Here is a 25,345-nt window from a genome sequence, read left to right as displayed (position 1 = left end):
ACAAAGCCACTGGGACAGTCATAAGATCAACATATCAAAACTACAAGTCCATCGGACGGTCCGATCTCCGCAGATCATGAATCGAACGATCGAAATCGATCGAAACGTAAAAATTCATAACTTAATCATACGATATCCAAAAATTGCGTATAATATATCGAAATGATCGTATTGAAACGTTGAATCTAGAAATGCATAGAAACTGTATTTTTGACCCCCGGAGGTGGCCGGAAATGGCCGCCGGAGTTAGTGGCAGAGCCGCCGCCGACCACCACCAATGGTGTCGGGGCCGGGCTGCTCTTCTTCATCTTAACAAGCTTAACCAAAAACTCTAAAGGCATGCTATCAGGAAACATCAAGAAGGGGTCGAAAATTACCAAAATCAGTCACGGTGGCCGGAAAAATTCCAGAATCCGGCGAGCTTGAGTTTCGACGTAAAAACTTCAACAAAACACTTCGATTCCTTCTGGAGGGTTGTTCATAACTTCAAGGCGAGCTCATTAGTTCAAGAATCACTCAAAACGACGTCCTGTAGCTCGAGATATTTGGATCGATAGCTCCGGTTTCGTTCTTAGCGGGGTTGACTTGCAGCTGCTGCTACGGGCTTCGCCACCATGTAAGGTTGCTTCTGGGAGCTTCAGGAGGTTGAGGCGAGCTCGTGGATGTAGTTTGGTGAGTATTGGTGACCGGAAGCACGAGTTATCAAGCTTGGAACTAAAACGGGTTTTTAAAACAAACCGGCTTCCGCCGTCGTTTCCGGTTGTTCTGCAGAGAAGGGCTGCCACCTGCAGCTGCGCAAGATCGAGTTGAAGCTGTGGGAGGTGGTTTGGTACAGATTGGTGGCCGGTGGAGCGAGAGAGAGAATTGAGAGCTTTTGCTCTGTTTTTCAGTCGTGAAACAGAGGAAATGAGGGAGAGTTGTGTGTTTGCTAGCTATTGATCTGTTCTTCAATCATGCACAATCATGAAAGAGATAAAGCACCGGTTTCTACTGCCTAAAACAAGGAAAGGTGTCTGCCACAATTTCACTTTGATTAAAGAAGACAAAACTCGGTTATTACAGTGAACCTTCGTTTTTATAGAAGGGTTTTTTTATTTTATTTTTATTTTTAAATAATCATGTTTCTTAACTTTTTGGGGAATCCTTCATCAATAGTGGTTGTGAATGAGTCTCTCGATCTGTTTGACCTCGTTTCCATAGGTAACCTATCTAGATTTATTTTTCAAAATCAATATCTTTTGATTATCTCTATTGCTATAACTAATGTAGTACCATTTATTTATTTATTTTTTTAATGTAATTTTATTAACACATCTTTAATTTCTTAATACACACTTCTTAATTTTTTTTATTGGTCATTTTTGCACCAATTTTTCTCTTTTACCCTCTTCTCTCTCTCTCTCTCTCTCTCTCCAACTGCGCCAAGCTCACTTTTGTCAATTTTTCTCCCTTCTCTTCTTCTTTCTTCTCATACCACACCACAAGTCCACAATTCTCATCAAAAAAAAAAAAAAATCCATAAGTCCACAGCATCATCTAGATCTAGCGTCATTATTAATTATTAATTTGAAGATCATGAAGAGTACTCAACATGTCAATACCAATACTTAGAAAAAAAAATCATACGACAATCAGTGTTATACTACTCTCAAATTCTCACTCCTTTTCTCTTCATTGATTCGAACAATTATGACTGCAACTAAAGCAACAAATCCGAAGGCAGTGGTGCCATAAACAGGACATTGTTGACGTTGGGAGGGCTCCCAGTTGAAGAGAAACAAGGCCATAGGCCAACGATCTTGCTTTATAAGGAAAGCTTTGATGATGTTTGGAGCTTTACTAGTTCAATGATGAGTTCAATTGTTTGCTAAATTAATTAGTAAATTGGCCAAGAAGATCATGAACAAATATCAATTTGATATCTTGCTGTCGAGTTGTTAAATCTTGATCTTTAATGTTTCTTCTTTTGAGATGAGGAAAGGGTAGATAAGGAATTTAAAATTTTACAAAAATGTGGTATGTGTATTAAGCAAATTGGAATGTGAAAATAAAATCTCTCTTTCTACTTTCACAAACTCTTTAGTTGTGAAGTAGTAATCAATTTCAATGGTTATCTAATTTTTGTTGAGAGAACTCAAAGGGAGAAGATTTGCACACGCTATTCTTCTACACTTCAGTTTTTTAATTATTTATTAATAAGATTTATTTTGATTCACAAAATACCCCTCATTTATCTTTTCATTTTCGATCAATATCCTCTCTTCCGTAACTCTTCTTTCCAACTTTATTATTTTTCAGAACTGTTAGAGCAAATTCATCACTTGTTTGGGTTTGAGTAATTGAACACCAACATTTGGATGAGATTTTTTTTCAGTTGTTTTTTTTTTTTTTGTTGTATGATTGGCCCTTAATCGCTTGATTAATTCATAATCGTTCATTATCATAATTAGCCACTATTTGAATTTCTAATCGTCAGAAAGAAAACAACTTAGGAGACCCACTCAAATATCTTCCCTCTCTAATTCTGTATTTTATCTCCGACATGATGTCCACTTTTTCCTTGTCTGGGTCGACATGAATATTTTTAGTGTAGTCATTACTCAATTCCAGTAATTCATAAACCCATTCATTCCTGTCTGAAGTGTAGAAATTATAAACCAACAAAGAACTCATATGCAGCAAAGAAACTACTTATGTGCAAGACACGGTATCTCAGGACTTAATCTGGGAATAAGGAGATGAGGATTGAGCATTTTGGGATAAATTATAACACAACTCGTCAAAAATATTGAAAATACGAGAGGGAGTGCAGATTGCAAAAGATAGTGTGGATTCCTCCCCTATAAATATATTGTCAACTTAAAATTTAGGGATTACTTTCTACAATTGCAGGTGGCTAGAATTATAACAAATCTTGAGCCAAAACTAATTTAAAGGAGAAGTCAGCAGCAAACCCCTTCTTTTTCCTTGCATTTTTTGTTCTTTACCCTTTTGCATGGTCGATACTCATATGGCTCTTCTTTGGAATCAGAAAGATCATCCTGTTCCTCTTCTCCTTCATTCACTCTACTCCTCTTCATCTTCTCTTTCCTTCGTTTTTCATTGCAACGCTGGCGGTCTAGAATCTTGTCTTCTGGTTCTGATCTCTTCAATTCTTCCCTAACCTTATCATAATATTTTTGTTTCTTGTCTGCAGAAAAAATAAGAAATATCAGGACACTGAACTAAAGCATCTGCAAGTACATTCCATCAATGAATAGCATGTTTAGCCATGACATCACATTCTTCGGTGAAACAAAAATCATAAAACTCTTACCCAACTGTATACAAGTGATAGATAGAGTAGCACTGTATCTGGCCTATTATCTAGTGGAAATTTTCAGAGTTAATGAATACCTTTAAGTTCATCAAGCAATATGGGATCACTAGCATGTACGGTACCAGCCATCTTTGCAAAGGGCGATATCGGGTTGCCCGAATCATTAAAGTGTGTCCTAGTTCCCATAGGTCCATTCCTTTTCTTCATGACTGGAGTCACTGGCCTACAGCGGAATAAGTATAATTAACTGAAACTACAATAAATAACAGATACACAGAATAAAAAAGTGAAAAGCAAGAGCTTGGTAATAAGTAACACATTTGGATAAAATTTTCCATCCTACTTGCGTGTGATTTGGTTCTGATTCAACAGAATTGTGCAGGATTAATCTTAATTTTCAAAAATATGCATAAAACGTAATGGACAAAGAACATACTCATCATCTCCAATTTTTGTTCCTTCCTCTGTTCCCTCATTTGTTAGAAGAACATCGTTATCCACTTCCCCCTCATTCAAATCACCAATATCAAGTTCCTCTTTGGGAATCTCCAATCCGTTCTCCATGTCAGAACTTTCTGGTTCGCCAATAGGATATAGTTCTCCCTCTGTCTTGGACTTCATTTTCTGATTTGAAGAACGGATTCTGGGGGTCATTGGTAGACCCATAGATGCTGAAAATTCATTAAGTGGCAGTTTCGACACATCAAAAATTTCTTTGTCCTTGTGATTTTGAATGGACTTCAAGTAAGTGATAAAGGCCCTTTTTGCCAGACCCAGGAGTGTATCAGGATACTTGACTAGCAAAGATGACAACAATGAAGACACTGGTTGAAGCCTTTTGTTGTTAGCCTGAGTAATCAGTTACACAGCAAACATAGCATGTAACAGCAAAATATAAAAAACAATGATGGAAGATCGTGGGCATGTTTCCCATCCAGCCAAAAAAGCAAAAAAAAAAAAAAAAAAAAAAAACAGTGTACCTTGATGCACTGAATGGGTATTCTTGCAGCATCTAATTTCTCAAGCATTTTCTGTTCTGAGGGCATCAGAAATAAAACAGATCGCCCTTCAGAATGATAGCGGGCAGTTCGGCCAACTCTGTGTATGTACGATGCAACATCTTCTGGACAATCCACCTGCACATGTGAAACGAATTACAAACTAAGTACGAAGAACTTTTCATCACATATACACCATAATAAAGTACTGGAGCAGGCAGCAACTCACCTGAACAACCCAGTCAACTGCCTTGTTGAAGTCAAGGCCTCTTGAAGCCACATCAGTCGAGAAGAGAACTGAAGGTTTTTCATGAAACTGTGAGTATGTTCCCATTCTTCCCTCTTGCTTCATCTTACCATGAAGACACTTCAAGGGTATTCCAGGACGCAGCTTTTTAAATGCTTCAAAGACAAATTTTACCTATTAAAACAGCAATTTGAGAAGATCAGCGACACTAAATGAAGGTAAAATTTGTACTTGCTATGCGATTCTATGTCAAGTTGTGGAGACACAAAATACCATCAGAGAAGAGACGAGACTCATTTACTCTGACTAGCTTCAGCAACTTAGTAAAAGCAATATACTTTTAATATTATACATGTTCTCGTATAATACAGGACTCTTCCATGTCAGAAATATATAATGCTGTTCTTAATAAGCTACATGGAGAACAGTCTACTGTCTTCCAAACTACAACGGCACACTGAAGCGTGCATCTTTTGATATCAGCTCAATCCAACTCAACTAATTGATTCATTTGGGCACAGGAAGATCAACTTTACATAGCAATGCACATTCAATATTGTTCTTCACTTATCAGCATGACCAAAAGAAAGAAAGAAAAATATATCATGCTGTGTCTGTCCAAAGTTAGGGGTAACCCAAGGTGAAAGCTGGAAATAGACTGGTTATTCAGTTAAAGAAAAGGCTTAGTCAGGCAACTGACAATTATGCAAGTACTGTGCAGAAATTTTCAGGCATGACATAGTCATAATTTATAAACAGAAGTTACCTGCTTGCGGGTTGATAGAAACACTAGAATCCTAGAATTTAGATGTGCCTTTATGAAGCTCCACAACATGTCTATTTTTTGATCCAGTGGAACAATGATTGCTGTTTGCTGTAAATGATTGGGAGTGGCTCTAGTAGACTTCTCATGCACGCTGAGGTACTCTGGGTCCTTCAAACTTAGTCTTGCAAGATCTTGAACCGACTTTGTTTGAGTTGCTGAGAAGAGAAGAGTTTGTCTTCTCCTAGGTAGCTGTGAGATGACTGCATTCAGTGTCTTTTTAAATCCCACATCAAGAATACGATCTGCCTCATCAAGGACCAAAACCTGTTCCCTTTGCCAGGAAAGTTGTCAGCGAAATCATTAACTAAACAACAGAATATATCACTACTAACGAATAAACCAGCTCCCTTAAAAATAAATAAAACAAGGAGAGTAACTAACGGTCTGACAACCAATACTAAACTGAAACTAAACAATCAGCAAAAGAAGAATTAAAATGATATAAATGACATGACAGACACTAGCTGGTTTAACTAATAGCAACCAAAATCAAAGATGAAAAGGGAAGAAAGCTGGACCTGAAGCTGGGAACAATCAAAATTTGGTGTCTCATCCATGTGCTGAAGAAGACGGCCAGGAGTACAGACTAGTATGTTGAGACCATTAACTCGCTCCTTTTCCACTTGAACATCTTTACGACCACCAATTAAGAGTCCAGCACTAAAATTATGGTACTTGCCAACCCATTTTAGTACATCAAAAGTTTGAGCAGCTAATTCCCTTGTCGGAGATATTATGATGCTGCCTACCCCATCCTCAGGATTCCATCTCTCCCTATGTAATTTTTCTACAACCTGAAATCAAACAATATTATAATATACTCACTCTGACCAACCAAATCTAAATAATAAAACTGTTGTTTCTATTACTATAGAAAAATATATGTTATCAATTAAATAATCCAAATCACACACCCATGAAAAAGACATGCACCCATGCATAACTTACCGGTATTACAAAAGCCAAAGTCTTGCCGGAGCCAGTCTTGGCGGCACCGAGAATATCTCTGCCGCAGAGCGCGTGAGGCAAAGACGCCCTCTGGATATCGGTCATGTGGGTGAAGTTAGCTCGGCGCAAGGCGTCCTTGGTCCTCTTGGAAATCGGCAACTGATGGAAGCTGGTGGTGCCAGCATAGCGAGAAAAGGTGGGTGTGGAGTCCAGGCGGCCAATGGGTGATTTTGTGGGTAAAGGTGGGAGAGACATGGGATTGGACCCGCAGTCGGGTTTCTGGGATTCGATCCATGAATTTAGAACCTTGATTTCTTCGACCTCCGACTCCCGCTTCTGCTTGCGGGCCTTCTTAGATTTCGGTGGTTTTCTCATCCTGAGGGAGCGGCGGAGAGATGGAGGACGCCTCTAGGTAGGTTTCTTTTCCAGACCAGAGTGGGTGTAGCCGTGTAGGACTAGGAGTGCTGATTATGAGCGTATTATGTCACCCATGATTGTTCGCAATTTTTTTTTTTTTTTGGGGAATAGATGGCCCCAAAGATCCAACAAAATAAACAACTACAAATCACAAAGTTTTTTAATTATTTAAAAAATTTTATTAACTAAAAACCATGTCCTAACATCATATGGAAAATGCTTAATAGCCAATTTGCTACCCTAAGTTTCACTTTGGTGTCAATTTTTACCCTACGTTTTATTTCAGCCAATTTGTTATCTTAGGTTTTCACAATTAGCCAATTTGCTATCCTAAGTATTATTTCTGCCAATTCACTATTTTATGTTTCCAAAATTAGCCAATTTGCAACATTTTTTGTCATATTAATTTGTCTATTTTTCATCCAAACAAGGATTAATTTTGAAAAATCTAAGGTAGCAAATAGCTAATTTTGAAACTTTATGAATGTGAATTGGTTAATCTTGAAAGCTTAGAGTAGCAAATTTGATGGAAGGTTAGGAAATTGGCTAAAATAAAATCTAGAGTAGCAAATTGACTAATTTTGAAAACCTAGGATAGCAAATTGGCTAAAATAAAACTTAAGGTAGCAAATTGACACTAAGGTGAAATCTAGGGTAGCAATTTGGCAATTATGCCTATGGAGAAATATAGGAGAGAATATGAAGATGAAAAGCAAGTTCATATGTTTGGTGATTAGGTCATGGTCATTGGGTCACTAGGTTAGAACAATGTTCGCTGTCTTTTTTTTTATGTTTTTTTTTTCTCACTCGTTGGATCTGGATCACTGGGTCAATACACTGTTCATTTAATATTGTATTAATTTATTTGTTGTAAATTAGAAATAATCATGTAGATAAATTCATAAATAGTAGCAATAAATATTTTGGAAAACCTACCGATAAAATTATTAATAAATTACGTGATGGGACGAGCTAGAGGGAATTTTCAGAAAAAATTTTGGACGCCCGAGTTATTTATTATTTATTTAAAATTTTTAGAATTATGTAAAAACTATTTAAAGAAAAAGGAAATTCACATAGTGCAATCAGAAATAACCTCCGCTTCATCACAATCATTAAATTCAAATCGAACGTCTCAGAACTCTCCACAAAAAACCAAAGCACACGACCCTTTGTCGTGACCCCACGACCAGCAACAGGACCCTATAACTCTTCCGTCCGACCACTTCTTGGTGGCGCAACATTCGCGTTCGATTCCTCTTCTTATTGCCGACCTAGCTATGGGGTCAATTCATCCAAAATCCGAACAAGGAATGAAAATCGAAGTCGGCAAACTCTCGGTACTTCTGTCAATGTGTTCCTATATTTTCCGGCGACCTTGATCAACATCTGAGATCTCTGAGGTATGGAAAATCATCGTCTCATCCAACTCTAAATCTGCATGTAATTAGTTTTTTTTTTTATTGAGCTTTGATCAATTGGTGTTTTGGGGTATCGGCGGACTTTGTTGGAATTACTGTTCAGCAAGCGTTGTTCTCCTCCGCACTAAACGACAAGCGAAGCCCCAACACACGCTACCTCCTCCACGCTGAAGACTGTTTTCTCTAGGCCACAACCTGGGTCTGAAAATTGACTGAATGAGTAAACTAGTTCACGAAGACACTAGTCTCTGTTAGACCGGGCAAGAAGTAGCCCGGTGAACTTGCTTTAAGAGTAGACTTTAGATATTAACTACACAAACTATTAAAATATTATATGTAATTCCCTAATTAATGATGTGGACATTTACATAAGAATTATTATTTATAGCCCTCATTCTTAGATGTCTACTAATAATATGATCTACGTATAAAGTTTTTCAAATTTTTGGAGCCCTACAAGATTTTGGGCTATTGACCATTTATCCAATTTGGGTCTAGCAACTACTCACTTACTCCACTAAAAGATTTGTGTGCTCGCTTAACCCATTTAAATGTAAGAAGACAAGTTTGCCCTCCGATAATTAAAAAGTCATTAGACGCTTCGCACGAAATCCTATCACCGGCCTGAGGTTGTCGGAGGTCCCCAAAGAGGTCGTCGGAAATGTTATAAGTCACCGAAGATTTTTATTACCCCCCCCCCCCCCCGCCAATAAAACCTAATAATTTTTATTTGGGGGCAACAAAAGTATATTGGGTTCTATTAGGGGCAATAAAAGTTTATTAGATATTATTAGGGGGCAATAAAACCACATGCCAGACTTCGGTCATGGAAGGTCCTCGAAGAGGTTGTCCGAGATCTTATACGTCGTCGGAGACTTTTATTACCCCTAATAGAAGTTTTATTAGGGGTAATCACTACAAGAAAATGACTCTTTTACCGCGCACATTTTACGGCGTGCATCAATGAGTGCCGTAATAGACATACATTTAAGGCGCACTTTCATGGCATGCCGTGAATACCCTTTCTGGTATAGTCTTTTACGGCGTGCATTAGATGCACGCCGTTAATGTCAATTTTCATTTGATCTTTTATGGCATGCATTGATGCATGCCGTTAATGTCAATTTTATTTGGTCTTTTATGGCATGCATTAGATACACGCCGTAATAGTGTTATCTTTTACAGCCTGCAAGAATGTGCGCCGTTAATGTGGTTTTTAATATAGCCTTTTACAGCATACATTAATGTATGCCGTAAAAGTATAAGGCGCGAAATTTTCACCAAAGTTTTTATTTCCCCCCATCTCTTCCCTCTACACTTTCTAATTCTATTTTTTTTTTAATTGACATTAACGGCGTGCATCTAATGCACGCCGTTAATGTCAATTTTCATTTGATCTTTTATGGCATGCATTGATGCACGCCGTTAATGTCGATTTTATTTGGTCTTTTATGGCATGCATTAGATACACGCCGTAATAGTGTTATCTTTTACAGCCTGCAAGAATGTGCGCCGTTAATGTGGTTTTTAATATAGCCTTTTACAGCATACATTAATGTATGCCGTAAAAGTATAAGGCGCGAAATTTTCACCAAAGTTTTTATTTCCCCCCATCTCTTCCCTCTACACTTTCTAATTCTATTTTTTTTTTCATTTCATAAAACAAAACTTTTCTCTCTCCCCGACAGACCTCAATTTTCCATCTCTTCCCTCTATGTCTCTTCCGTAAGAAGGTCTCTCACTTTTACGGATCCCCGCCCATTTTTTTGCCAAAACTTAAACTTCCCACCGAACCCATCTAATTTTCATTTCATTTTCTTCTCTCTCTCTCTCTCTCTCTCTCTCTCGCCCCTCCCCTCACGTCCTGCATATCAGAGGAGCTCAAGAAACAAATTCGCTCAGCACATATTGGTAATCCTTCTCATCTTCTCTGCTATTGTTGGTCAAGGCCTAATGGGTACACCAAATTGGGATCTTTTTTTTAGGGTTGTCTCAGATCTAGGGATGAACTCGCCGGTTAGTCTCATAGTCGATCGTTCTCGATCATTTTCACCCCATATTACAAATGATCGACTTTGATCCAACCTTGAATCTCTTGGCTGGCCGAGTTCTTATCTTGTTCGCTTCTGAGATCAAGAGCGGAGCAAACCCAAACTAGATTACATTCATTCATCGGGTTTCCATCAGTTGAGAGTAAATCACGATCTCCTTCCAATTCTATACCATTTAGATATGAAACAATATGATTGTGCTTATCGTTGCAGATGAGCAATTTTAGTTTTGTGGGTAATAGTTTCAAACTTTCAATTTGTTCAGTGACATGTTGTGATTTCTTTAATTTAGTTCTGGTTTTCCTCAGGAGCTCAGTGGAAGAATCGGAGCAAGCCACAATGGAAGTCGCGAATCCTATTCCAATTCCATGTATGTTCACCGATCTCAATTTCTCGTTTGCTTGCTTTACTTGTTGTTGCTCCTTGTAAATCGATTCCTACGATCAAATTCTGCTTCAAAATGCTTTGATAATTTGATAAAATGATCTGATATTGCTTTCCTTTAGTTCGATTTTGAGGATTCCTGAGTTTCTCTGTGATTTGGATCCTAATTGAGCTGAAGACTATGCAGTGTGGTTTAATGCTAATTTGAATTTCGTTTGCTTGAGATCTAGTGAATTCGCTGTGCTTCTGGATACTTGTGTGTTACATTTGGAGGTTTTTCATGAAATGCAACATTTGAGATTAGCGATTCAACTTGAAAAACAAAGAAAAAAAATCTCTAACGATTGGTTTGGCTCTAGAGGAAGTGACACTGGAGTCACTATCCAGACCTACCAGGTGTCTAATGTTGATAAGGTAAGAAAGTATTAAAATCATTTAGTTGCTATTTACATAATTTTGTTGTTGTTTTCTGTACTTATTTTGATTTTTGGTACTTTGGATGTAGAGAACCTACTCCAAGTTTCGCTCTGAGTATGTTGTAATGAGTAGAAGAGTGTATTGGTAATAAATTGAAATTAAGTTTTTGTTTTCGGATTACCTCTTATAAAACTGAATTTATTCACGTACAGTGTGTAAGTTTATTCATAGTTTCATACTATTTGCTTATTTATACTGTTATACATTTCAAGGGGTTGGCGCATTCAGACACCTGGTATAAATTTCAAGTTTTATGATTAGTTTGAAAATTTCAGACCTAGATTTGCTTGACTCTAACTCCAGGGTATTATTAGTACTAAGAGACTCAAAAGCGCCAGAAGTCTGATAATGCATACACCCATGTCATTGTTCATATTATATTTTTGCTTACAAGTTTTGCCACTGGATGCAGGTGAGAATTGATCACATGGCTGTTGCTTTGTCAAAGACATTCAAGTCACCAGTAGTGGATACCATACAATGTCTTCCTCAACATCAACAGGTAACTCTCATGCAAGTATTGTATTCAGTAGTACTATTGTATAGCTGGCATATTTTAACTCCTCTTTGATAGTTTCACTAGTTTCAAGCCATCAATTGAACATATTGGCAAGCTATAAATTATTGGTCATTGCTTTAGCTCAATCTGCAAGGTCCCGTTAATTTAATTGCTAGCTAATATTCCTTGGCTCTATGTCAAGCTTTATAAGTTTAGTTTTGTAAATTTAGTCCTTGTACTTGCATTTAACAAGTGTTGATATATTTCCTCATTTGCTTTACCACAGATTATAGTTGTGCTCTGCTGCAAAGCATTTCCGTGGTGTAAAGAAAGATACAACTATAGAAGAGGTGTGTTTTCTGGCTAATATTTGACCATAAAGATAATGGAAACATGAACAGACTATGTTACTGATTTCTTAAACTTGTCAACGTATGCAGTTAAATAAATATTCTTACTTGGACATCTGCAAATCAATACTAATTCCACCAGTTGGAAGTTTTCAATTTTCAAGTGTGCAAAGTGCTACATGACCAGGTAAGAAAAGACATTTTGTTAATATAACTCTTCTTAATATTACATACCAACTCGGAAAGTGGGAAACTAGCAAGATACTGAAGCATCATCTATTTGCAGGGGACTCTTCTTAGTTACTTGTAGAGTTGCTGGAAAGTTACTGGACTTTACTATGTTTTGGTATGCTAATGACTAATTCTGCAGGGGTAGTTATTTTCACATGATCCATTCTGGAGGCCTGCACAAATGAAGGTTATATTTACAATTTTTGTTTTGGGTATATTGTTCCCTTTGTTTAAGGATATCTCTATTTGTGTTTGGCCGAAACTCTAGGTTACTTGACCTAGTGGTAATAGGGTTAAATTAGAAGGATCTAGATTCCTATTCAATGTACGATTACTTTCCTTGTACGATTGAGATTCTATGCATTGTAATCCTCTATATAAAGAGGCCCCTATTATCAATGAGAATACACAACAATTTCCTCTCAATTTCAGTTTCTCTACAACACGTTATCAGCACGAAGCCCTAACCCTGAAATCTAAAAACCAAAAACCCGGAAAAATCTCAACCTTTCCACCAATGCTCCCAGCCCGTGCTAGTCTTGCTACCACCATTGCACGAGCACCAACAGCCTCCTGCAACTGACCAGCGCCTTCGCTGCACCCATCAATTAGCCGGTTAGCCTCTGCCAGCAAAACGAAAAAAAAAAAAAAACAAAAAACAGAAGGAGGAAGAAGAAAACGCGTAGAAGAAGAAAGGAAAGAGAAGAAAAAGAATGAGACAGAGAGAGTCGGCCCAGAAGAAGAAGAAAAGAATGAAAAAAAAAAAAAGGAAGAAGAGGGGAACGGCCCCACTGTCAGAAGAAGAAAAGGAAGGAGAAGAAAAGGGGAACGGCCAAGAAGAAAAGAAAGGAAGAAAGAAGAAAAAGGTTGCGGGCCCAGAAGAGAAAGAAGAAAAGAAAAAAAAAGAAGCAGGCCTGGGCCGAGAAAGAAAAAAAAAGGGGAAGCAACCCACTGACCCACTGACATTGCCCAGCCCACAGGTCAACCTCAGATCCACCTCCGGTCAACCGCCGGTCAACTCTCCGGTCAGTCACCGCCGGCGACTTTTCCGGCAACCTCCGGCCATATTTCCGGTGACTTTTCAGGCCACTTTTCAGCCACTTTTTCCGGTCAAATTTTCCGGCGACCAATTTCGAGGTAATTTTTACTAAAAGTTCCCGTTTTTGAAGTTTTTATTGTTTTTCTCTTCCTTTTCTCGGGGACTTGCAACCTCCCTTCTTCTACCCCCCTTTCTTCTTCATAGGGGAGACCAAAAGCCGAACTGTGGGGGTTCGTGCTCACTCCAAGCTTGGAGCTTGTAGAGTCCTCCAAACTTAAGAGTTTGTTGAGAAGAAAACGATCGACCACACACATCATTGTTTCGATCTAATCCAACCCCTCTTGGAATCGAATTTCTTGGAAGCGACTACGCTCAGAAATTTTATATGTTTTCGTGGTAGCCTTTCACGCTCCGAAACTAACCCTAATTTCTTGTTCTCTTTCAGGATGAGTAACCTGAACAAATTAGACTTTGCTCCATTGGGAACAACTGGCTTTGAATATCACAGGTGGGTTCGTGATGTCCGCCAACATCTCAAGGCCGATGGAATCTTGGATACGATTCTCGAGCCTAGCCAGGACGTGCTACTGTTGAGCAAGCTCAAGCTTTGGAAGCAAATAGAGCAGCCTTAGAGGCAAATAAGGCGAAAGCCATCATCCTAATGACTCGTCATATGGATGATTCACTCCAGTATGAGTGTATCAATGAAGAAGACCCCAGAAGGCTGTGGGTCTCACTCGAAGAAAGATTTGGCAACGTCCGTGACTCCCTGCTTCCTGACCTAGAAGTGAGATGGCATAGCCTCCGCTTCTGTGATTTCAAGTCAGTTCTTGACTATAACTCGGAAGCACTTCGCATTAAATCCTTAATGGAATTCTGTGGTAAAGAGATCACAAATGCGATGTTGATTGAGAAGACTCTCTCTACCTTCCCCGTTTCTGCATTGATGGTTGCTAAGAACTATCGAATCGATATTGCTGCAGGACGGATCACAAGGTTTCATGAGCTCATTGGAACTATGAATGTCGCTGAAAAGCATGACAACATCCTTGTGAAGAACTATAATTCGAGATCCGTGGAAATAGAGCATATTCCGGAATCCAATTATAGTCGCGCCCCTAAGAGAAGGCACCAAGAGCGAAACCCTAACCTTAGGGATACTTCTGGACGTTCTGGTCCATATAATCGCTCTACTTGGGAAGGTAACCGCCAATATAGGCGAACACGGAACCGAAGAGGTCAACGTGGAAAGAGAGAGGGAGGCAACGCCTCTGGCCATGTTGGTGGCGCCACCAACACTAAGAGCCATCTAAATGACGCTTTCAAAGCGCCTCAATCAATGGAGTTTGAGCAAAGAGATGTATGTTCCCGATGTGGAGTGTCTGATCATTGGGCACACATTTGTAGAGCTCGTGAAGAAATTGTCACCGCCTACAAAGCATATTGTGAAGCAAGAGAAGCTCACTATGTGGAACAAGAAGATCAAGAAGATGATCTAGAGTAAAGGGTTGAAGACTACAAATTTGGCTGGGATCAATAGATCGCCAATTCTGTTTAAGCCTTTATTTTCCAAGAGATGTAGGCAATTGCCATATCATTTTTGTAGTAGATGCCAATGTTTTTGTCTTTCTTCAAAGTAGGCGTACTCAACGTAAATGTGATGTCTAGGAAGGTTTTGAGATTAGTGGTACTTAAGCGAGCCTTGCTCCACCGACATCTCTCTACTCACCTGGCCACATTTATTTTGGAATTACCGAAAGAAGTTAGACGACTACCATTGTTTTGCATTAGCTAGCATTTGGATTAGATTCTCCTAATGATTAAGGGACAATGATGTACTCTGTTGGCTTATGAATAAAATTTTGAGTTCTTTTCATTATGACTCCATTTTGATTCATGAGCATGTTACCTTGTGACTACGATGGCTGGGCCATCAGTATTAATTCAAGGACATGGAATAGCCCAAGTCTCTTTGCCAAATGGCACCTTGATTAATGTCACAGAAACTCTCTACGCTCCTAGGGCAACTCGCACCTAAGGATAGCCAACGGATTCCATGCGAAAACGCATATAGAGAACGGAAATGAGTTCCTTTGCAATACCTCTAATGATTGCGAACAAAGGCGCATCTTAGAGAAGTTTATGTATCTCTCTAGTGGACTCTATGTCACTATTCGAGCTATTAAATCCAATAAAGTTATGAGAGAAGATCTCTTGGATTTAGACACATATTGGCTTTGTCTCGACAGGATAAGTCACCCTGGTCATGATATGGTGATCCGTCTACTAAAGACTTCATATGGACACCCTCGAGCGAAATGAAGCAAGAATCAAAAATTGGTTCCTGGACTTAGCAAGACCGCAACAATTGCAGCATCTGGCGCTGCAGCTGTCTTGGGGCGCCATATGGCCGCCCAAGTCCCTTGTGACAACGCCATATATGGCGCTACCCATGGCCATGACGCCATGGATGTCAATCCCCATGGTTATAACGCCATGGATGCCACTTCCCATGGTCATGACACCATGATGGGTGATGTAGTCACAAACTTTGCTTCAATATGCGTTTCAGACGCTCAGGCCCAACCAAAATTCTCATTGGTTGCTTCTAAAGCCTCTCGCTCGTTTTACAAAGCCCGTTCCTTAGGGAAATTAGGACTGAGACCGTCCTATGCAAAGGATATGAAAATACTCATTATGTTCTTACATAGAATCCGTAGGGATTCTGTGGACTAATTCCACCAACTTGCGGACGTTTAAATATCTCATGATGTTGGTTGATATGCAAACACGCTGGTCACGTGTTGTGCCATTGTCCACTTGTAATGCTGCTTATGAAACACTCCTAGCACAGATCATATGACAACGGGCTCACTCCCCGAATCATCCTATTCAGTCAATTGGATTTGACTATGCTAGTGAGTTTACATCGAAGACTTTCGATAGTTATTGCATTTGGGACTGATATTGGACATCATATTCCCATGAGCACACCCAAATGGTCTCGCGGAAATGACTACGATGGTAGTCCGGACATTGGTAATGCGCACCAACCGCCTTATATCCGCTTGGGGTGATGCAATATCGCATGCAGCAATGCTAATTCGTCTACGACCCACCGCCACTCAATGTACCTCTGCGTTACAGCTAGTGACTGGGTACAAGTATCGTACTTACGCGTATTTAAGTGAGCCATTTATGTGCCAATTGCGCAGCCACAGCGCTCTATGATGGGTCCTTACAGACGAATGGGCAACTCAGTTGGATTTGAGACTCCAACAATCGTCCGCCACTTAATGCCCTTGCATGGCGATCTCCTTACCGCTAGATTTGCGGATGTCACTTTGATGAGACAGACTTCCCGTCGTTAGGGGGAGATAAGAACACAGATGTTCAACAAGAACGACAGGAATTGTCGTGGCCTGTCCCCACTATGTCTCATCTCGATCCCTACTAAAGTGACGAGATCACACAAATATGCTGCAAACACGCCCGCAAGGATGGAAGTCCCTACGAGAGGACGTAGCGCCACCCTACACAGAGGTAGGCATGGCGCCAATGCCAAAGAGAGTGGTACTCTGGCGTTATAGGCCATGGCCCCAGCTAGGATGCGTGGGAGGCCCGTGAGTTCGAAGGATACTTTGGCACATTCCAACCCTTTGATCATCGACACTCAAAATCCGTCTCATGAGAATCTTCCGGGTTATGGTTATCGTTGGGGGACGCCTCAACGTTAGAACCCTATTCCTGAGAATATAGAGCTCTATGAAAATTACACTAGTGTACATGAGACGTGGGATAAAAACTCTATCATAATTGATGATGTAGTCACGCATTTCGTTGCGCATGAGTTTGTTGAGTCTGATGATATCGAACCACGCTCCGTTGATGAATGAATGCCAACGTAGAGAGATTTGGCCTAAATGGAAAGATGCGATCCAGGTTAAGATGGATTCTCTAACGAAGAGGAAGGTTTTCTGAGCCAGTGATGCCAACACCTCCTGACATAAAACCTATTGACTAATGGGTCTTCGTTAGAAAGCGTGATGAGAAAAAGAGATGGCAATCTCGCCTTATGGCGCAAGGCTTCTCACAAAACGCCCTGGAATCGACTACGATGAGACATATTCTCTCGTAATGGATGTCATTGCACTCCACTACCTTGTCAGTTTGGTAGTTTCCGAATAACTGAACATGCAGCTTACAAATGTGGTCACTACGTATCTCTATGGGGATCTAGATACGGAATATACATGAAGGTTCATGGTGAACTTCATTTACCCAAGTCAAGTGGCTCTAGACCACGGAGCGCGTTTTCAAAGAGGTTGAAACGCTCACTAAAGTGACTACTTGATTGGGAAGGGATATGCCCACGCGTTTCCATAACAAGTTTAGGATTCTATCGCGGTTCATGTTGGACATGATCTTCATTAGAAGCCCTTAAAGAGTTAAGGGAAATCGCTGAACATTTGAAATCCGAGTTTGAGATGAAGGATTTTGGGAGAACAAGATTATGTCTCGGTTTGGAACTCGAGCATCGTGTCGATAGATGCTTAGGCATTTTGACAAGGTCAAGTCTTCAAGCACCCCCATGATCGTCCGTAGTCTTGATCCTGAAAAGGATCCTCTATCTTCGTCGAAAGGATGATGACGAAGATGTGCTAGAGGCAGAAGTGCCTTACTTGAGTATAATAGGCGCATTATTGTACTTAGTTAAATGCACAAGACCGGACATCTCATTTGCAGTAAGCTTATTAACTAAGATATAGCTTTGCGCCAACGCGACGCCATTAGGATTGGTGTAAAAGATATCTTTCAGTACTTGAGATGTACGATTGATATGGGCTTGTTCTATCCCTACAGAGAGATGATGGATTCGGACCCATCACACACCAGGAACGCCGCCAACACTGGCCTGTGTCCCCTCTCCCCATCCCAAAACTAAGTTAGCGTTTTGGAAGGTTTTGCTGATGCTGGGTATCTCTCTGACCCACACAAAGGTCATTCCCAAACTGGTTAAGTGTTCACCATGGGTAAAGACCGTGATATCTTGGAGGTCTACAGAAATAGACCCTAGTCGCTATATCTTCGAACAATGCAGAGACCATTGCTCTTCACGAAGAGATTCGTGAATGTATATGGATTGGATCCATAATTACGCATGTTCGAACAATTGTGGTTTGAAGTCTACCATAGATGAGCCTATGAGCATTTAGGATAATGCAGCTTGTTTTGAACAAATGAAGCAAGGCTACATCAAAGCGACAACACCAAGCTTAATCAGCAACAACAGACTCTCCTCAAGATCAAAATGAACTAGGTTCGATCTGAGGACAGTGTGGCAGACTTGCTCACTAAGTCATTGCCTAAATTCCACTTTCGAGAGACATGTTGGTAGCATCGTTTGCGGAAGTTACCCGAACTCCCATAACCGTAGTCATCAGGGGGAGATGCAGACATCAGGGGGAGATGTCTACATGTATGGTCTCGAAACGTGAAGGGTGTGTTGTGCTCTTTTTCCCCTTCGACCGAGGTTATTTTTGTCCCACTGGGTTTTTGTTACTCGGCAAGGTTTTTAACGAGGCAACGAGAGAAGCACCGCGTTTGGACAACACAAGGGGGAGTGTTTAAGGATATCTCTATTTGTGTTTGGCCCAAACTCTAGATTACTTGACCTAGTGGTAATAGGGTTAAATTAGAAGGATCTAGATTCCTATTCAATGTACGATTACTTTCCTTGTACGATTGAGATTCTATGCATTGTAATCCTCTATATAAAGAGGCCCCTATTATCAATGAGAATACACAACAATTTCCTCTCAATTTCAGTTTCTCTACAACACCCTTTTATTTATCTGTTGTCATTAACAATGGAACATACTTCTTTCCAGACACTTTTACATTATGTTCCTGCAGGGAGGTTGGTAGTCCTTGATCTGTTTGTTGAAATGAAACTGATATGTGAATTGAACTTGTAGAGTTAGAGTTTGATTGATTGACGTAATGAGTACTGCTACTTGTACATTTTTAATTGTCATTTTGTAAATGAAATTACTTATAATGATAATCTGATTGAAATGTTTCTCTTACATCTAATTTGTCATATGGATATGGTGATACAAATGTGAAATTGGTAGAAATATAATTTTTTTTTATTAAAAAAAAACCATTTTTACGGCGTGCAAGTTGCGCCTTAAATGGGAACTCAATCACACTTTTACGGCACACATTATACGCCTTAAATGGGAACGCAATCAAGTCTTTTACGGCGTGCAACATGTGACGTAAATAACATGAGTGACATTTCTGATATCACTTTCACGGCGTTCTTAGATGCACTTTAACGGCGCATTTTAGTGTGCCGTAAATGAGGTACGTCTTTTACGGCTCCGGCATTTACAGCCTGCCTTTGTATGCCGTAAATACCCTTTTACGGCACACATTGTGGGCCGTAAAAGACCGTTTTTGGTGTAGTGAATAAAAGATTATCGGGTATTATTGGAGAAATAAAATCAGACCCCAGGCTCTGATCATCGGGCACCCGTTGCCAGAGGTCTCCAAAGAGGTCATCGGAGATCTTATAGGTCACTAGAGGTTGCTGGAGACTTTTATAATTCCCCAATAAAACCAAATAAATTTTTATTACGGGGTAATAATAGTTTATTGGGTTTTATTAGGAAGCAATAATAATTTATTGGTTTTATTGGGGACAATAAAACCAAACGCGGGACTTCAGTCATCGATGCAGAGGTCCTCAAAGAGGTCGGCAGTGACTTTCATTAATTACTCTCCAATAAAACCCAATAAATTTTTATTGGGGGCCAATAAAGTTAATTTGGGGGCAATAAAACCAAAAGTGAGACTTCGGTCACTGATCCCGAGGTTGTCGGAGGTCCTCAAAGAGGTCACCGGAGACTTTTATTACCCCTTAATAAAACCAAATAAATTTTTATTTTTATTGGGGGCAAATAAAGCTTATTGAGTATTATTGGGGGGGGGGGGGGGGGGGGGGGGCAATAAATCTAGTCGCCGGACTCTGATCTCTGGTCACCAGATTCCAGTGAAGTTTCTGATGATTTCTCTCTCTCCAAGTGACAGAGAGAGAGAGAGCACAATTTGTCCCAAAAATAAATAAAAACAATAAAAAAAATACTTCATTGGATATTAGAGCAAAAGATATGTAATTTATTGGGTAAATGGGCAATCTCATAAGATGTTGGGTAAATAGGGTTATTGTAGCTCAAATTTGGGTAAATTGACATTTTTCCAAAGATTTATACTTTAATGACAACTTTATTCTCTTAACACGAACTTTATTTTAATTATCACATGAGTTCTTAAAGTGATAAAATGAGTGTTCAAAGCCCTATTTTAGAATATGTATGAGAAATATTAACATGCTATAGCCTTACCATTCAATTCCACTCACATCCATCACTTTTGCTCACTCACAGTTTCTCTAAATTTCTCGCCTCGAGTGCGGCTGTCACGCCCCCTAATTTCGAATAAAAGAAATTCAAATCTGAAACGCGATAACTCAACAATTCGCCCAAATGCTTAGAAATTTTTTTTCATTTAAATTAAGCAACAAAATAAACTGAGTCCACACATGCATGTTAATACAGACTCAATCACTAGAGTCATATATTACATTACACAAGTTTACGAATTAAGTTGCATAACAAATAATAAGTAAATGCTCCTCAGAGCTCACTACACAGCAAAAGTCTTAACAACAATAAAGCCTCAAAAATAGCTTCCTACCTGTACAGCTGCTACTAGAACTCAGATTCACCAGTGATTACCTTGCCCTGTAGGATTAACCCCTACATCATTGAATAGTGCACCGGGTTGCCACACAATAAACCTGGCAAGCTTTTGAAAGCCTGTATGAGTAACTTAAATACTAAAACCACATGACTCACACGAATAATGAGGAAAACCTTTCAACTCAAGGTAAAGAAAACACACACCATGATTCCTTAAAAACTCAATATTCTTTTCCCAAAAGAAACAACACAAGTCATACCATGACAAAATCATATATAATGTTAACCTAACAAATCAATAACAAAATCTGGTCCAATTAGCCTGGACAATAAACTCAGTGACAAAATCATATAAATTGTTAATCCAACAATTCAATATGAAACTCCGGTCCAACCTGGACAATAAAAGAAAGTACACACCCGAAACTCTCTTTTAAAAACATATACCCACAAGTGACATAACACAAAGTTATGCACTATGACAGTACGTTGGCAGATAGACTAGAGCTCTAACTGACTCGTAACCAATCACCCGGCCAAAGGCTTGGTATCCTGATATTCCTGCACTGAGGGTACAACCTGCAACCCCGGATCCTTAGGCCAACCTGACCCTTAGATCAAAACATTTAAACGAATCACACTGGACCAAAAATGTTACTCAAATCTTCAAAAAGGAGAAATCACAACATGCATGTGACTCCTAAATCTTCAACACTTTTCAAAACAATAGAAAATATCATTTCCCATGACATATAGTTTTCCAAAAATTCATACCCCAAAACAATAATATAAATTCACTCACAAATAGTGCTTGCATCACAACAATTCCACCAATACATATATATTTCACATAAATATAAGGGGAAAATTCATGAATAGTACCCAAAGTAAGGCCCACTATGCATTTCAGTACAGTAAGTTCCAAAATATGAACTTTGGTACATCAAATATGAAGCTCGACCCAATATACATACACGATGTCAATGATGCATGTTGTTAGTTGCAGTGACAGGTGTCATAATTTAAAAGGTAATTTGGTCTCTTCAAACTTTTTGCTCAAAGCACCCATTTCTCTCTCTTCTCTTACTCTTCTCTCTCTCTCTCTCTCCTGCTTGCACAATGCAGCACCACCACCCTTTCATCATCAGTTTCTCCATCATCAATTTCTCCAACCCCTAACAGAACTCAAACCACACCTTTAACCGCTGACCACTGCTCGACCTTCATAACCGATCTCGGACATGACTGCCAGTTGTTAGCTCCGCCGTGAATGTCAGGTCTGTCGGGAATATCATGATGCTGTGAACAAAAACCCCTAATTGAAAGAAGAAAAAAAAACCCCTTTCTTCAATCTTGAATCAAACATACGAATCCCAACAAGAAACCCCATTATAACCAAATTGAACAATAACCCAGATCGAGAAGCCCCTCAATTGTTCGAAATTGATTATAATTTCAGTTTGATTTACCTTAACCTTCGACGGGAATAGGGACATGCTGCATTTCTTCGAGCTCATCTTGCTGTTGAACCGTTTTTTGTTGCTTCATGGCTCCGGTAGCAAAAACTCATTTCATGGCTATGTTGATGATTGAGTATTAGAGTAAAACCTTCCCTTTTCATCAATTAATATTCTTCAATCTTCTTCCTTCTTTCCCCATCCCAAAGCTCAATGTAAAAAGATGTAAATCAGAAAAGATGCATGGATATATGTGGACACACAAAGCCATATGATCTTCTTTGAGAGGGAGAGACTTAGAGTTTGGATGGTGATGAATAAATGAAGCCCAAGGATAATGTATGAGACGAGGATCAGCTGGGGAGAGGGTAGGAGGGAGGGAGGAAGAGAGAGAGAGATGAAAAACCAATTTTGCCCTTCAGTATGTAACTAATGGCATGCGGACTGACGGAATCATTGACGTCGTGTATGTATATTGAGTCGGACTTCATATTTGATGTACCAAAGTTTATATTCTAGAACTTACTGTACTGAATATACACACACACACACACACGTAGTCATTCATTCAGGAATGTCACTAATACAAACTATAGTTCACAATACGAAACCCGTGAAAATCATTTTTATAATTAAAACCTCATTTTGACTTACCTATGAACCGTAGTCGATCAAGTTCAAATGATTTAAAACAAATATTTATTTCCAGAAAACAATTTCACAATTCAGCGAATAATTCAAATTAATTAGTGAACTCCATTCATAAATGAACCTGGTGAGATTACTCACCTCTAAATCTAGCTGCGTCGTCTTCTCTCACAGCCAAGATAAAGTACAGAACTCTCTCGGTCAAGCACCTAAGTAAAATAAGGTCTCAACTTAGTATACGATTAAAATAAAAACGGTTACGGTTCGAACCGAGCACTTGAACCAAAAACTGAGGATTTCGTTAATCGTGACAAAACTTCATCCGAGACCTCCCAAGGTCTCCTAAATACTTCTAGGATCAATTTATCAAAAATACACAAAAATCCGACGGTCTGATCATCACTGTTCGTAAACCACGAAAATCGAAAATACAAAAACCTAGCATGCTTCAAATGGCTACAACTTGAGCTCATGATATATCAACATGCTCGTATCGACAAGGAGATGACAAACATGAAAATAGACACCCAAAAACTGGTCAGACGCGCCGCCGGCAATGGCTGCGCATGGGCTCCACGTGCCGCTAGCAACCCCCAAATTAGGTGAAGAGACCTATGCCAAAATGTTCACAACAACAAGCCCAACAACTTTCATAACTACCATGAAGTCTAGAAATGAAAGAATCCAATTTGCTCGATTCTCCTTCCTCGCTGCAAATCGCTTCAAGCCACTTGGAAAGAATGCTCAGCGTCTCCGGGGCCTCCAGAAATGACCGGTGGCGCGGTCTATGGTGGCCGGAAAGTGGAGAAATCACGGCCGATTAGAAAGGGCGCCGCCGCTGTGCTACGTCATCCAGGCAGCGAATCATCATGCGCCACCACCACAAACTTGAAGAGAATGAAGATGCGGTTCGAATGGGACCGGTGGCAGCCGGATTGGAGGACAGATGACAAAGATATGGCAGGAAAACGAATTTGGGTCGGGTCGGCGGCTTGGGAGAGAAATCCATATCGGCGTTTCCTTTTTGGAAATTTAGGGTTTTCTGATTTTTTTTCCACAAATTTTTTTTCACCAAAATAGAAACTTTTTTCAATGGTCATAATTTCATCATACAAACTCCGATTTTTGCGTTTCACATGTCCACTAACTTGTGTCGATGCACTCTACAACTTTCGTGAAGGAAATTTTTTGAAAAACTCAATGAATAAAAAATCAACCCTTTGACCCCTCAAAAGTATAACGTTTCAAGTAATTATTCATCCGAAACAATTTCGCTCCACCCTTGAACCACGAAATCCTACTAACGAACACTTTATTAATTTCAAAAAATTTTGAGGTTTCAAGTTACATGAGTTTAGTTTTTACATTAGAAAAAATGTAGTATATAATTCGGAATCATACCATTTCCTAGGGTTTCAATTCATGTTTTTATTACTACTTTCTCTGTGGCAGTTAGGCTATGGCATCAAGGCACCCTTCATCTCAACATTGCCACCCTTGAATTCCAGTACGGTGTATTACTTTCTTCAAATTCTTGGTTTTAATATTAAAGTTTCAAGAATCATTTCTTACATGAGTTTCAATTACTACAGTAACAAAGCTATAATTCTTGGTAGATGAAGAGTTCATATGTTATCATCCCAATCAACTTAGAGTGTAGGGTTTATCTCCAAATTCTATTTAGGGTTTTAGATTAGCAATTCCAAAATTGGGGTTTTGTTAAGGTTTTTTATGTAAGTTATTATCACAGGTAAGTGCGTCACCAATGGCTTCAGAATGGGGTGCTAAATTACAGACATGCTTGGAGATCATGGAGAAAATTGATGAGTTTCAACGTTCAGAAATGACTGAGGAAGAGTTGATATTGAAGTTCCATGAAGGTAATATGCTATTCTCTTTGAAGATTCATGGTTTTAATGTTTAAATTTATGTTCATTGATAGAATGTGATATGATATTCTTTTTTGATGTATATTTCTTTCCTAGAATCATTTAAATGGCATTTGAAGAGCTTAGGTATTATGTGCCCAGAATTGATGGTGTTTCGTTCCATTGATGATGAAAGTAGTAGATGTGGGACAGATATCCTAATCTCTTAGAACTAGAATTTTTGTGTCTGGATTAAGGTTTGGCTAGCATCACACCTTCAGGGTTCTGGGAGGGTTGTTTGCGTTACAGAAACCACAAAAAGCCTAGGTTGTCCTACATCAGTGATCTAGTTTCAATTTTTGCAGATTTAATCCTGACTAAAATTATTCAGTTAAT

General features: G+C 39.3%; 1 protein-coding gene across 1 annotated transcript; it reads right to left on the bottom strand.

Moving 5' to 3' along the window:
* Window positions 1-2,699: 2,699 nt before the first annotated feature.
* Window positions 2,700-6,794, bottom strand: LOC133717406 (DEAD-box ATP-dependent RNA helicase 32-like). The gene is made up of 8 exons (XM_062144113.1): window positions 6,339-6,794; window positions 5,909-6,184; window positions 5,331-5,654; window positions 4,547-4,738; window positions 4,300-4,455; window positions 3,756-4,168; window positions 3,397-3,542; window positions 2,700-3,190 (listed from the first exon to the last, which is right to left on the bottom strand). Exons 1-8 carry the CDS (start codon window positions 6,711-6,713, stop codon window positions 2,943-2,945), a joined length of 2,130 nt encoding a protein of 709 aa, XP_062000097.1. The 5' UTR covers window positions 6,714-6,794; the 3' UTR covers window positions 2,700-2,942.
* Window positions 6,795-25,345: the final 18,551 nt, after the last annotated feature.

Source organism: Rosa rugosa, chromosome 6, assembly GCF_958449725.1.
Source record: "Rosa rugosa chromosome 6, drRosRugo1.1, whole genome shotgun sequence".
NCBI lineage: Eukaryota > Viridiplantae > Streptophyta > Magnoliopsida > Rosales > Rosaceae > Rosa > Rosa rugosa.
Note: the sequence above shows the minus strand (reverse complement) of the source record. Positions and strands in the feature narration are given on the sequence as shown.